At 33.9% G+C, this 12,920-nt stretch overlaps 1 protein-coding gene across 1 annotated transcript in view; it reads left to right on the top strand.

The window, feature by feature from the left end:
• Window positions 1-8,965, top strand: part of LOC117325805 (mediator of DNA damage checkpoint protein 1-like) — a 33,657-nt gene extending 24,692 nt beyond the window's left edge. Inside the window, exons 23-25 of the mRNA XM_033882285.1 lie at window positions 253-278; window positions 5,375-5,535; window positions 6,079-8,965. Of these exons, the coding sequence (XP_033738176.1) occupies window positions 253-278; window positions 5,375-5,535; window positions 6,079-6,157 (266 nt within the window). The 3' untranslated portion in view covers window positions 6,158-8,965. The remainder of the gene's footprint in view (window positions 1-252; window positions 279-5,374; window positions 5,536-6,078) is intronic.
• The last annotated feature ends 3,955 nt before the right edge of the window (window positions 8,966-12,920 follow it).

Here is a 12,920-nt window from a genome sequence, read left to right as displayed (position 1 = left end):
ATTTTGGCATTGACATTTTATTTCCATCTCACAAATATCCAAAATTTCTTGTCTTGTTGAAAAGAACATTGATTTACTATAATTGTTATTTATTACAAGAGAAATGCTGTAGAAGGTCACCCTATGTAAACTGGATTATATTAAAGACAAATTCTGAAGAGTTTGGTCTAAAAGCTAGGTGTAGAAACACTTAATACATACATGTATCAGTGTTATGTTGACCGGTCATCAAGTTGTATTCTCTCTTTTCAGATATTTTAGAATGTGCTGGAGCTGAGGTTAGTAAAGTTATCACAAGTTGTTTGTATATGATTACATTTTATCAAGAGATGAAGTCACTCATTGAAGTTATGAAATTCCTTTCTGAAAAAACACATATTTATCAATAAAACCAATCAAGAAAAGGATATATGTATGGAATGAAGTGCAGTAAGGAGGCGATAACTGAGTTATCGTTCCTTACGGAACGTAATGTAGATACGGCTAATTCTGCCTACTTAGCAGCATATAGTCGCACTTTGGGCGCAAAGAAAACGGCTCGATACATTTTGATAAAAACTATCCACACTTGTAAAACTCGGTGTGATCTACGTCCTGACATATTCGGTATGTCTGGGAAAAATCTAGTTATGGAGATATCTGGGGCCAAACACACCAAAATCGTCATTTTGACTAAGAGTTTCTGTTTAAACCGCTCTCAATATTCGAAAAAAAAATCCAGAAACATATACAATGCACATATAAGTAGATAAATGTTTCCTGAAGAAAACCGTCTGTTTAGTTTTTCGATATCTTTATCAGAACGGTCACAATATTGTTTTGAAAATGGACTATTTTTTCGACCCTCTCAGTATTTTTCCACTCGACAGGGGTATTTTGATAGCAGACGAGCGCATGTTTTGATGACGTAACGCCCATCCTGAACTCGTCACGAAACTTTGTTGTGTAAGCCGGCTGTTGATTGAACTGCTCGGTGAGCTGGGTTCCGTTGTATTTTACTGTCACTGCCAGTATATATTGCTATTTTATCAACATCAGAGGCAATGCTCCAGAATATAGATACTTTGTCACGATCATTGTATGTCGCTTTTCACAAACATGCATGCGAAAAATCAACCCAGCGTTCAGAATGTCAAGCAAATTCCCGAAGCCTCGTAGGCCTAACGCTGACGGTAAGTAAACTTGTTTGTTAACGTTGATGTAAACAGACGACGGTAATATGCACGAAGAATAGTTCCTGTTTATTTGATATTTACTGTAGTGATAGGCCTGCTTTGTCTCCAACTTTAATTGATTGATAGAACTATTTCGATAGTCTGTGTATTTGTTTGTGACTAGCTTCGACTCTGTGATTGTTTACGTCTAAAAATAACAACGGGAATCTCCAGATTGAGGTGACAATGTACACAGAACCGTGTTCTCTCGGACACTATCTCGTGAACGAACACAAACACAAGACTACTACTTTGCAACTTCTCTGATATATGAATTACCTTGTGAAAGGAGAAATGAAATAAATTTTAATTTTTACCGATCATATTCTGACATATACAGTCGACTTACTAGAGTCCCGCGGTGAAGCGATGCCTTACTCGTGCATGTTTGTCTTGCTACCTACTCGCACGAGAGAGACTAGTATTATCAATGAACATTATAAAAATCATTACAAGCATATGTAGAACGCGGGCGACTTAAATATGGCTAAGATTTCATTTAATTTTGTAGAACTATTTAAATTGAACCACCTACACTGCGAGCTGGAAACTTCCTCACTACACTACAGCAGGCCTACATCATATTCATTTTTGAAATTTTTAATGAAATAGTATTCTGGTCTATTATATTCAAATGCCTATAACTTGAAATTAAAAAGGCTGTTACATGCCCTTTATTGAGACTGCCTTTGGACAGGGTTAAATCATATAATCTTTTGCATGCATGTAAATGTTGAAAACAATTGTAGTAAATTTTCAAATTCTTCGCCTAAATACCCTACAACATATATAAACCTTTCGCTTACTTGTGCCGAAGAAAACAATTTGTGACAAACCTGTCCTGATAAATTTATGCTAAAATATTGTCAATTATTATGTCACATTAAGTTAAATTAACTTATTTAAGAACCATGTTGGATTTTTTTATATTTTGAATTCAAATCTGTATCAACATATTAAAAAATGTATTTAAGAAAATTACTAAACATATATAAGATAGTTTTTCTTCAAAATGTCATCTGCACACAGGTAGAAATAAGTAAATTTTCAAATGTCTTTACCTAAAATACTATATCAACATATTTCAACATTTCTTTACATGTGCCAAAGAAAACAATGTGTGGACAACATGTTCTGACAAAATTATCCTAGAATATGTCGGTTATTAATTAATTTATTGTGTTTGCAATTGATAAGGATTGCAAGCAACCTGGTGTAACAAATTTATACTAAAACAACTTAATTATTATGTCACATTAAGTTAAATTCAGTAATTTCATGTTTAAAATCATGTCATCAATTTAACATAATTTGTTTTGATATTTTGATTTTAAAGTAATTTCATCTTCATACCAAAGGTATTTTAGAAAACAACCATATTAAAGTATTAATAGAAGTTACCTAGTAATCATAAGTTTACAAAATATTCTCCCTGGAAATGTCATATGTGCACAGGTAAAAATCAGTAAATTTTGAAATATCTTTGCCTCAAATACCATATTTCCTGTAACATATTTTATTAAACATTTCGCTCACATACAACAAAGGAAAAAAGGTGCGAGAAACCAATTCTGACAAATTTAAACTAAAAAAAATTACATTGAAGTAATATGTACCATATCTAATACATATTTTATTTTATTAAGTCAATTAATATTTGGATTTATTTTAACTTACTACAAAAGGTATAGAGATTATTTGACAATATCAAAGAATTAGATAACTTGATTTAATTAGCAAAATTGTTCAGAATAGTCTTAAAAATGCCATCTGCACACAGGTAGAATACTGTGACTTGCACAGGGACTTGTGTAAACAGTTCGCAATGTATGTTTCTGTTTTAAGGCCCACACTGCCATGGAAAATATATTTACATCAGGAGACACATTCTACTTTGTAGGCCTCTGACTGCAATCAACTTCCCTCTTTGTTCTAATAATTGAAATATTCTGAAATTTTGCCAGAAATCTGGTTTTAGTTTCATATTGTAGAATTATTCTCTCAATTTCAAGCTATTTAGATATTGAGAATTCTAATTCACTTAGAAAAATTCAAAACTTGCTAATCACCGAATTTTCATCAGGGAAAGATAAAAGGAATTAACTCGCTCATCTGGTCATGATATCAATTTATCATAAATTATAATGTAGTGATTATTGATATTTCTCTTTCTATTCATGATCGATCAATAATTGATCATGGATTGTTTAAGAATTGTTGATGATCGATCGATCAAGAACTTTATAGTGATTCCAAACACTATAAGAAGTTGCAAACTGTTTAAAACAAATGTAATAGACATTTCCTTATTTGCTTGATATGGACGACTGACACTGATCATGACTTTGAACTTCAGGGAAATTCTCGAAATAGCATATTATTAAAATAGCTTAGGCAAAAAAACAAACAAATTTCCTTCTATCATACATACTAAAAATTTGGATTTTCCTCACGCAAGTATGAATTATTAACTTTTCCTCCAAGATTGAAATTGGTGCGAGCTAATTCCTGTAAAATCATGAAAATTTACATCTGATTGAGTTAATGATTATATTGTGAGGAAATTGAGTTAATCCCTATGTTGTGAGGAAATTGTTCCAAATTAAGATATTGTCCTGTTTTAATGATTTTTATACGCCCGACCCGACGTACATTATAATGTTATCATGTTGGCGGGTGGTCCGGACCATAACTCTCGACCCAGGCTCTCTATACTTAACAGAAATACACATATTGATGAGCCGGAGTGTCACATACGAAAATCATGCCCCTTACCCCCGTATTGGAGTTATTCCCCTTTGATGATTTTACTTGTGCGGACCATAACACCAATACTACTCAACCCAGGCTCTCCATACTTGACACAAATATACATCTTGATGACTCGGAGTGTCGCATACCAAAATCATGCCCTTTTCCCCGTATTTGCGGAGTAATTCCCCTTTGATGATTTTACTTGTCCGGACCATAACTCCAATTCTACTTAACCCAGGCTCTTCATACTTGACAAAAATATACATCTTGATGAGCCGGAGTGTCCCATACCAAAATCATGCCCCTCACACCCGTATTTGCGGCGTTATTCCCTATTGATGATATTACTTGTCCAGACTATAACTCCAATACTTCCCGACCCAGGCTCTCCATAACTTGACACAAATATACATCTTGCTGAGCCGGAGCACTACAACCTGTGAAACTATCCCCTTCCAAGTGTCAAATATTGCCCGGGCGTATGTTCTGGCCCTCCAATGGGTCCTTGTTTATTTTTATGTACATCATGGGAAATCAGCCACTTTCGTAACCTGATTTTCACATTTTAACAAAATGGCCGCCATCAACTGAGCTCTGCTTGGTTTAAATTTAGATATTGTCTGATTTTGATGAAATTTGATATGTAGATACATCATTGATCACCGGTCGCTCTCGTAGCCTCACTTTCACATTTAAACAAAATCGTCGCCAATTCCTGGCCTCTGATTGGTCGAAATGTAGATAATGTTCAATTTCAATCAGATTTGATATATGGGGGTTTTAAGGGAACTGCAAATTCAACTTGATGGGTTTTGTTGCCTTTACGAACAACAGTCTTTTTATTGGTCGAAACTTAGATATTGAGCGATTTTGACAAAACATGCTCACACAGAGTTATCGCCCCTTACTACACTTCATTCCATCTGTGACATCCTTCAGGTGTCACCATCTAGTATTATAAACTTTCTGTTTATACAATAACACAAGTCACATTAGCTCTAAAAGTTACATTTATTGAAAAGCTCTACTTTCATGTATCAACACATTATAATTTTTTGGCATTCTTAGGGGCTACTCTGTAGGATTATTCCTTAAGGTAAATTTGGAATTAACTTGGTAATTTCCAATCCATAGTGATAACCGCAGCCACTGGGAAATCCCCATAGGTGCAGGGTTGTACATGTTTGCATATAAATCCGAATTGGGGGTAAAATTCAAATATATTGAATTATAAGGCCAAATCGATTGAAATAGATTAACTTAGTTTCAAGAGAGCCCCCAAATGTTTTGAAAAAGACTGATCTATCAATAAAATCAAGCAAATAAGGATTATATACATGTCTCTTTGAATATATTTTAGAAACCAAATGTTTAATTATGAAATATAACATTCTGTGTCCTAACAGTACCTGGAAAGTGTGCCTAGTAAGTTCAAAGACCAGACCGTGGTGGTGTCGTGCGAGGAGGACCGTAAACTTTGTCAGGAGGCACTGAAGGCAGACATTCCCGTAGTCAATGCCGAGTTTGTGTTGACTGGAATCTTACAACAGGATGCTAACCCATACAAATATCCTTTTTACCTTTACTGTTGTTTAAATTACTGATCTGTTGATATGTGGTCATCCCATCATTATTTGTCTACACTACAAAGAGCAGCAGAAATGTTTCAGATGCATCCTTTTTTTCTTGCTTTAGGAAGAAAATTAACGTAAGAGGTATTAGGAAGAAAATTAACGTAAGAGGTATTAGGAAGAAAATTAACGTGAGAGGTATTAGGAAGGAAATTAACGTAAGAGGTATTAGGAAGGAAATTTTCCATAGAAAACTTCCAATTTTGGGAATTCGGCTTTATCAAAGAAAAAAGAAAGAAAAAGCTTAAGTTCGAAATGCAGTCGATAATTTACTCAAAAAAGCCCTCAAAATGCCTTTGTGGCAAATGACAAAGTACCCAGTGTTTCGTATACAGAAGACCAGAGATAACACCTTCAGTATTCCCCCCACAATGGAGAAAAGTGACTGAAGTTATTTTCTAATAGCCTCAGTATTCCCTATACTTAAGGCTTGAGACTGATCATTAATGCCATTTGTTATTGTCCTTAATATTTCATACTTACCAGATATTGAACAATTCCAAGAAGAGACCAGCAGACAGCAGTGCCGAGGGACCATCTAAACGAAGGCGCCGGTAGCACCCTGGTCAACTCTATAGACAATACAACCATCTATAAACGATAGGTACCCTTGTAAACTCTATAGACAGTACAACCATCTATAAACGATAGGTACCCTTGTCAACTCTATAGACAGTACAACCATCTATAAACGATAGGTACCTGACTACTCCATAGACATCAGTACACAGGTGTCTGCTATATTAACAGCATCATAGATACAAACTTTCAAGTCATCAGACAGGATTGCCTGTTGCCAATTAAAGATTGATGTGTAGTATACATACTTTCAGTGTACTGGCTATCGATCCACCAGTTATATACCAGTGTCTACTTAATAGTGTACTAATACCACTGTGAACATCATGGTTTCAGTGCCATGTGACTAACATACTCATTGTGACACATCAGTGGACATAATCAGTTGAATGACACATGTGATGGAACAGGAACTATTATCAAGTTGTTAACACTACTTAATGTCCCTGTACAGATACAGGTATGTTTAAAAACCAAAATTGTGATATTGTCATTTGTACCATGTGTCCTTAATGCTAGTAATTAACTTGTATAGCAGATAGAATACCATTAATATACTACAAACTTGGGTCAAGTTTTAAATGTGAAGAGTATTCCTCAACATAAAACTGTCACATTGTAGCCTCTATTAACTGATAATTACTCGACCATCAGGATTCCACTGTAGATATATCCAAACACCATATCTGAAATTTCTGTTATCCAAGCACCTGTCATGTTCCCAAATCAGCTTACCTGACATTGTGAAATCACACATCATAACATCTGTAGAATTGAGCAAGTTATATGTCCCTGAATGGTCTGGGTATGTGGTTTTGTGCTGTATTGTGAAAGAACTCTATTGTGGCATATAATATGTTATGATTTTGGTTGATAATTTCATCTCTAACAAAGAGACATGGGACCAAGTGACTGATGTAAGGAACGTGATGCCAGTTATATGGACAAGTGCCTTATGAACATGTTTCTGTTATTTGATAGATGGTACTGGTAATTTTATGTTTATGAATGTATGCATGGATCTGTGTTGACTTGTTAGTATGTTATGAGTGTAAAGGTGATTCAACTAAAACTTTCAGGGAACTCGCATATGATAGTTTCCAGCGTGTTAGTGGAAAGGAAAATTGAAGTTCTATATGATTAGGCATGATAGTTTTTGTTCATTGTGGGTGCAAATTACATGGTGTCAATTTCTTTTTTTTAATGAATGTTACCTATGCAGCAGTTAGTGTATTAATACAATGTGGTTTTTAAAACTCTTAAATATTTCCTCATTTAAATCAGATTTATTCATCTTTTTTAACATTTTTGATATAACATTATCTTTTAAGGAAATATAAGATTTTAGTTTCAATACATAGTTTTATATATATTTAATGTCACACACTGAAAATTCACTAATGAAAAAACAGTGCATTTATTTCAACTTTCACCACTCGTCCTATTGTTCGATCAGTATTAGTAATTATGTCCCCCAAACGAAAGTGGGGGGACATATTGTTTTTGCTCCGTTTCTTATTATTATTCTTATTTCTTCCACTTTCTTCCGCCGCGGAGGTTTCCGACACTTTTCTCAGAAACTACTGGGCGGATCATCATCAAACTTCACAGACATACTCATTAGTGTATAGGGGTGTGCAACCAGGTGTTTTTTTCGCAATCAGACATCCAAGATGGCCACCAGAGCCCACTTCCTGTTTTTAGATTTCGGTCTCCGATTCAGTGAAAATTGGTGTATATGGGTTTTTAGGGATGCCGAATAACGTGGTTACATTTCCGAAAAGATTTGTTGCCATGGTAATGAAGTGGTGGCCTGTGATTGGTCGAAATTTAGATATTGTCATATTTTGATGAAATTTGGTATGTAGGTACATCATGGGACTACAGTCACTCCTGTAACCTCACTTTCACATTTTAACAAAATGGCCGCCATTTCCTGGCCTCTGATTGGTCCAAATTTACACATTGTCCGATTTTAATGAAATTTGGTATGTTGGTACATCTTTGGGCACCGGTCCCTCTCGTAGCCTCACTTTCACTTTTTAACAAAATGACCGCCATTTCCTGGCCTCTGATTGGTCTAAATTTACATATTGTCTGATTTTGATCAAATTTTGTATGATAGTATACCATGGGTCACTGGTCACTCTCGTTACCTCACTTTCATATTTTAACAAAATCACCGCCATTTCCTGGCCTCTGATTGGTCCAAATTTACATATTGTCAGATTTTGATGAAAATAGGTATGTAGCGGTATTACGGGACTGCAAAATCAACTGAATGGTGTTCGCTACCATAACTACCATACAGAAGCTTCTGATTGGTCGAAATTTAGATGTTGTTCGATTTTAATTAAATTTAGTATATAGGGATATTGAGGGATGCCGAACGTAATCGTATGACTGCGGGGGTGTTTGGGGGACTTCTGTAATGGTTTCCCATTACAATTAGTACTTGTTTTAATTTATTTTCTGTGCTACTCAAGTACGTCTCCAGGTTATATATTCAGTCTATTCAAGCTTATTAGGGAATACAACCTGTAGTCATTTTCTAAACATTACCAGTCTTATAAAACTGTTTGGAATACAGTGAACAAAGGCTGTCTTACTGATTTGACGATTTGTTTATTAAACAATACAAATATGTAGTTGTTTGACCTATAACGTAGCCCTGCTACTGTGTAGGAATACTAATTGTTGATGTATTGAATAAAAAATGTGAATGTGATGTGATATTCCAGCCATTGTTTAATTTTCAGACTTGAAAATAAATTCTCATAAATCTAATACTTGCTAGATTGTTTTTAGAGGTACAAAAATAGTTTTAATGAAAAGAAAAGAAAATTGACGAGATGGAAAGTTTCAAATGTTTCATTTTAATCACATGTTTCATTTTAATCACACAATGTCATTGTACATATTGTCTCACAACTCACAAGAGTTTCCCACTCCAGAGTACAGTGTAATGACTTAGCTGGTTGTAGTACTCCAACATTGGTAATGCTACAGATACATTGCCATCAAATGTAGATAATGAAATTTCACACTATTGATTGACCGGAAATGTAGATAATGAAATCTCACACTATTGATTGACCGACAGATGTCATCAGCTTTAACAATTATGTCTTATATAATCGACAATGAGTTACATATAGCATACCAAGATTGGCAACATACATCTGCTAAAATATCACTCTACAAATAGACCATCAATAATTACTACAAATTGTGACATCCTTAGTTTTATATATGAACCTCTGAAAAAAATATGTTCGATGTAAAACTGATTTTGTAAGAGTATTGTATATGTAAAATGAAAAGAAAACTAACATCCCTTCTTGTAATGCTCAGTCATCTGTGCTTCATGTGGTTAATGAATTTTCAGAAACCACTTCCGATTTAATATCAGATTTAAATGAACCAGGAAGATTCTTTTTCTTATTTTACCAGATTTCTGACAATGCTAATGAATTCATGAGGAAGTCGAAGACCTGTGGCTGAAATTGCAACTAAATTGAAAAAAGATTTAATTGGTTTAAATGACAGCGACATCTGACTGATGAAACATTCTGAAACCTGCTTGAGAATGACATTTAGATACAATTGTACAAATAAGTCGCATATTTTGAAACAATTGTCTTTAAATAAAATTCTTATGTTATATTTATACTGTACTGCACTCTTACTACACCCATAATATACCAGTACACAATGTGAATAGTAAAACATGAACACCCTTCAACCAATACCACACCAAATCTACAGGACGGGAGTTCAAGTTCATCAAATACTATAGGATATGTTTACATATATATATGTGTGTGTTTCAAATCCGTATAGATGACATAAAAAGTCATTGTATATTCGAAAATATTTCCTAACGTGTATACTGAATTAAAATAACCTGGTACCATTTACATACCAAAGCTTAAAAAACAAATAACAAACTTTCTTAAAAGTAACATATTGAAATTTGCAACCATGTACTCCTTCAACCAATCATTTTTTTAAAACAAACAAGACCTGATAATCAATTGGGAAAGGAATTAATATAAGCTTTAAGCTTGTTTTCCCATCCCATTTGCTATTTTCTGTATATGTAATGTTATTGTGTCTTGTTGAATAAAATAATGTTTAAACTAAATGTAACAAGATTACAAATACACATATCGGGACATCTTTGAGAAATATGATAATACAATTTATAGAGAGCAAAATTGGGAGGGAAATTATTTTCACTATCAACAGAAGTTACAGTGTAATTGATTCAGAAATGTTGAGTCTTGAAAAGAAGATGTAGTTGGAGCAGAATATCAAAAACAGGTTTGTTGTAATGTTAAAAGAAGTACAATGATTATTAACAAAAAGTGCTATATTATTCCAAGAGGTAAATGTATAATGCTTAAAATTAAAAGAGAAACGTATAATAATAAAGTCACGTGATCAGTCAGTCATGTGGATGGTATTTGTTTCGCTCCTGTTAATTATCGCTCAACGATATCCTCGGTGCTAATTTTCGACATTTGAATTACGATTTCGACATTTGAATTACGATAACTATGTGATTAACTGAGAGGACAACATAGACTCGAAACCCACCTAAAATGCGAGTAAAACAGACATTTTATCGATATCACCTCCATCTAGAACAGTACTCACGACACGTACATGTATACCCTCGTTATACGTACGCTCACCTGTTTTACAGCTTGATGTCTAAAGTGAACTTATATATTTGAAATGGCGGATAAAAGGAAAACAATGTCTACATCTAGTTCTGACATAAGTTTTCAGAACAATGATGCTACAAAGAAATGCACCAAAAAAATTGTGAAAAAAAGCCAAAACTTCAGTGAGCACTAATCAGCCCACCATCACGGCGTTCAAACTTGATAATACACAACTTATGTTTTGTATGAGTGTGTGAAAGTAATAATATATTTAGTTACCACCATGAAAACTTGTTCTAGTGTTAACATCACATTTAAAATTAACCCAAATGGATAGTGTTAATATTATGAGTCTAAACTGTAGGGGACTGCGGGATGCAAACAAACGTAGAGATGTTTTTAATTATTTAAGGGAAAAAGATTCTCTCTATACTGTCTCCAAGACACGCATTTCACAGAATCGGATGAAAAAATAATTCGATCGCAGTGGGGATATGAGTGTTTATTCAGTCATTGTACTCATAACTCGAGGAGAGTGTGTATCTTGATAAATAATAATTTTGATTACAAATTAATCTCTGTTGATGCAGACAAAGATGGTAATTATCTACTAGTGAATATATTAATAGAAAATAAATTTACAATTACTTTAGTGAATGTCTATGGACCAAATAGGGATATTCCAGATTTTTACAAAACATTGAAAGAAAAATTATTAGAGAAAGAGGAAGAATTTATAATTTTATGTGGTGATTTTAATATGGTTCAAGATTATGATCTAGACTGTCTTAATTATAATTCGAGAAATAATGTTAGGGCTAGCGAAGAGCTACAAAACATTGCAAATGACTTCGGCCTTGTAGACCCCTGGAGAGTCAAAAATCCAGATTTAAAATGCTACACCTGGTTTAAAAAGAACCCTATAAAAAATCCAGACTAGACTTTTACCTTATTTCATCCGAGCTGTTAACAAACATAGGTAAAACAGATATAATTCCAGGTTACAAAACTGATCACTCAGCAATCACCTTGCAAATAATAATATCCGACTTTAAACGCGGTAGGGGATTCTGGAAGTTTAATAACTCCCTCCTGAAAGATACTCTTTATATAAATAAAGTAAAGGAAACCATTCTGAAAACAAAACCAGAATATGCTCTGCCGGTTTATAATATTTCAAATATACCAGAGATAGACCCATCCATGTTTCAGTCATCACTCGATGACCAATTATTTTTTGAAATGGTTTTACTGAATATACGATCCATGACTATATCTTATTGCTGTAAAAAGAAGAGGAAAAATAGGGAAAGACAGATAAAATTGGAAAACCTTAGAGTCACTGAAGAATTAACTCTAGACAACATTGACCCTAATCATATTCTAGTAGAGATTTTAACTGATCTTAAGTCCGAGTTAGAGGACCTCCGGGAAATCAAATGAATGGGCTGCTAATAAGAGCGAAGGCTCAGTGGATCGAAAGTGGTGAAAAACCCACAAAATACTTCTGTAACTTAGAAAAACGTAATTATGTTAATAAAAATATCACCAAAATAATCCAGGGGGATGGTAAAATTATAAACGATCAAGATGATTTGCTGAATGAAATAAAAAAACTTTTACGTAAATCTATATGCAAGTAAAGATAATTAATTAGAAGAAGTTGATTTGGATATTCTTCTCGGGGATTATGAAGTACCTAAAATAGACATTGAAATTAAATCAGAGTTAGATCGACCAATTACCATGAACGAACTAGCTCACTCAGTAAAATGTCTTAAAAATGGCAAAAGTCCCAGCCCAGATGGGTATACAACAGAATTCTATAAGTTCTTTTGGATTGATCTCAAGTTTTTTATTACAAAATCCTTAACTATGGGTATTCAAAAGGGCGAGTTATCACTTACACAAAAACAAGGTGTCGTATCTCTACTACCTAAGGGTAATAAACCTAGAGAACTCCTAAAAAATTGGAGACCAATTTCTCTCCTTAATGTTTCCTATAAAACACTCTCTAATGCAGTTGCTTATCGATTAAAAGATGTTTTAAATAGTATAATACATGAAAA

Source organism: Pecten maximus, chromosome 4 (genome assembly GCF_902652985.1).
Source record: "Pecten maximus chromosome 4, xPecMax1.1, whole genome shotgun sequence".
Classification (NCBI taxonomy): Eukaryota; Metazoa; Mollusca; class Bivalvia; order Pectinida; family Pectinidae; genus Pecten; species Pecten maximus.
The sequence above is the reverse complement of the archived record's forward strand: the minus strand, read 5'-3'. Positions and strand labels throughout refer to the sequence as shown.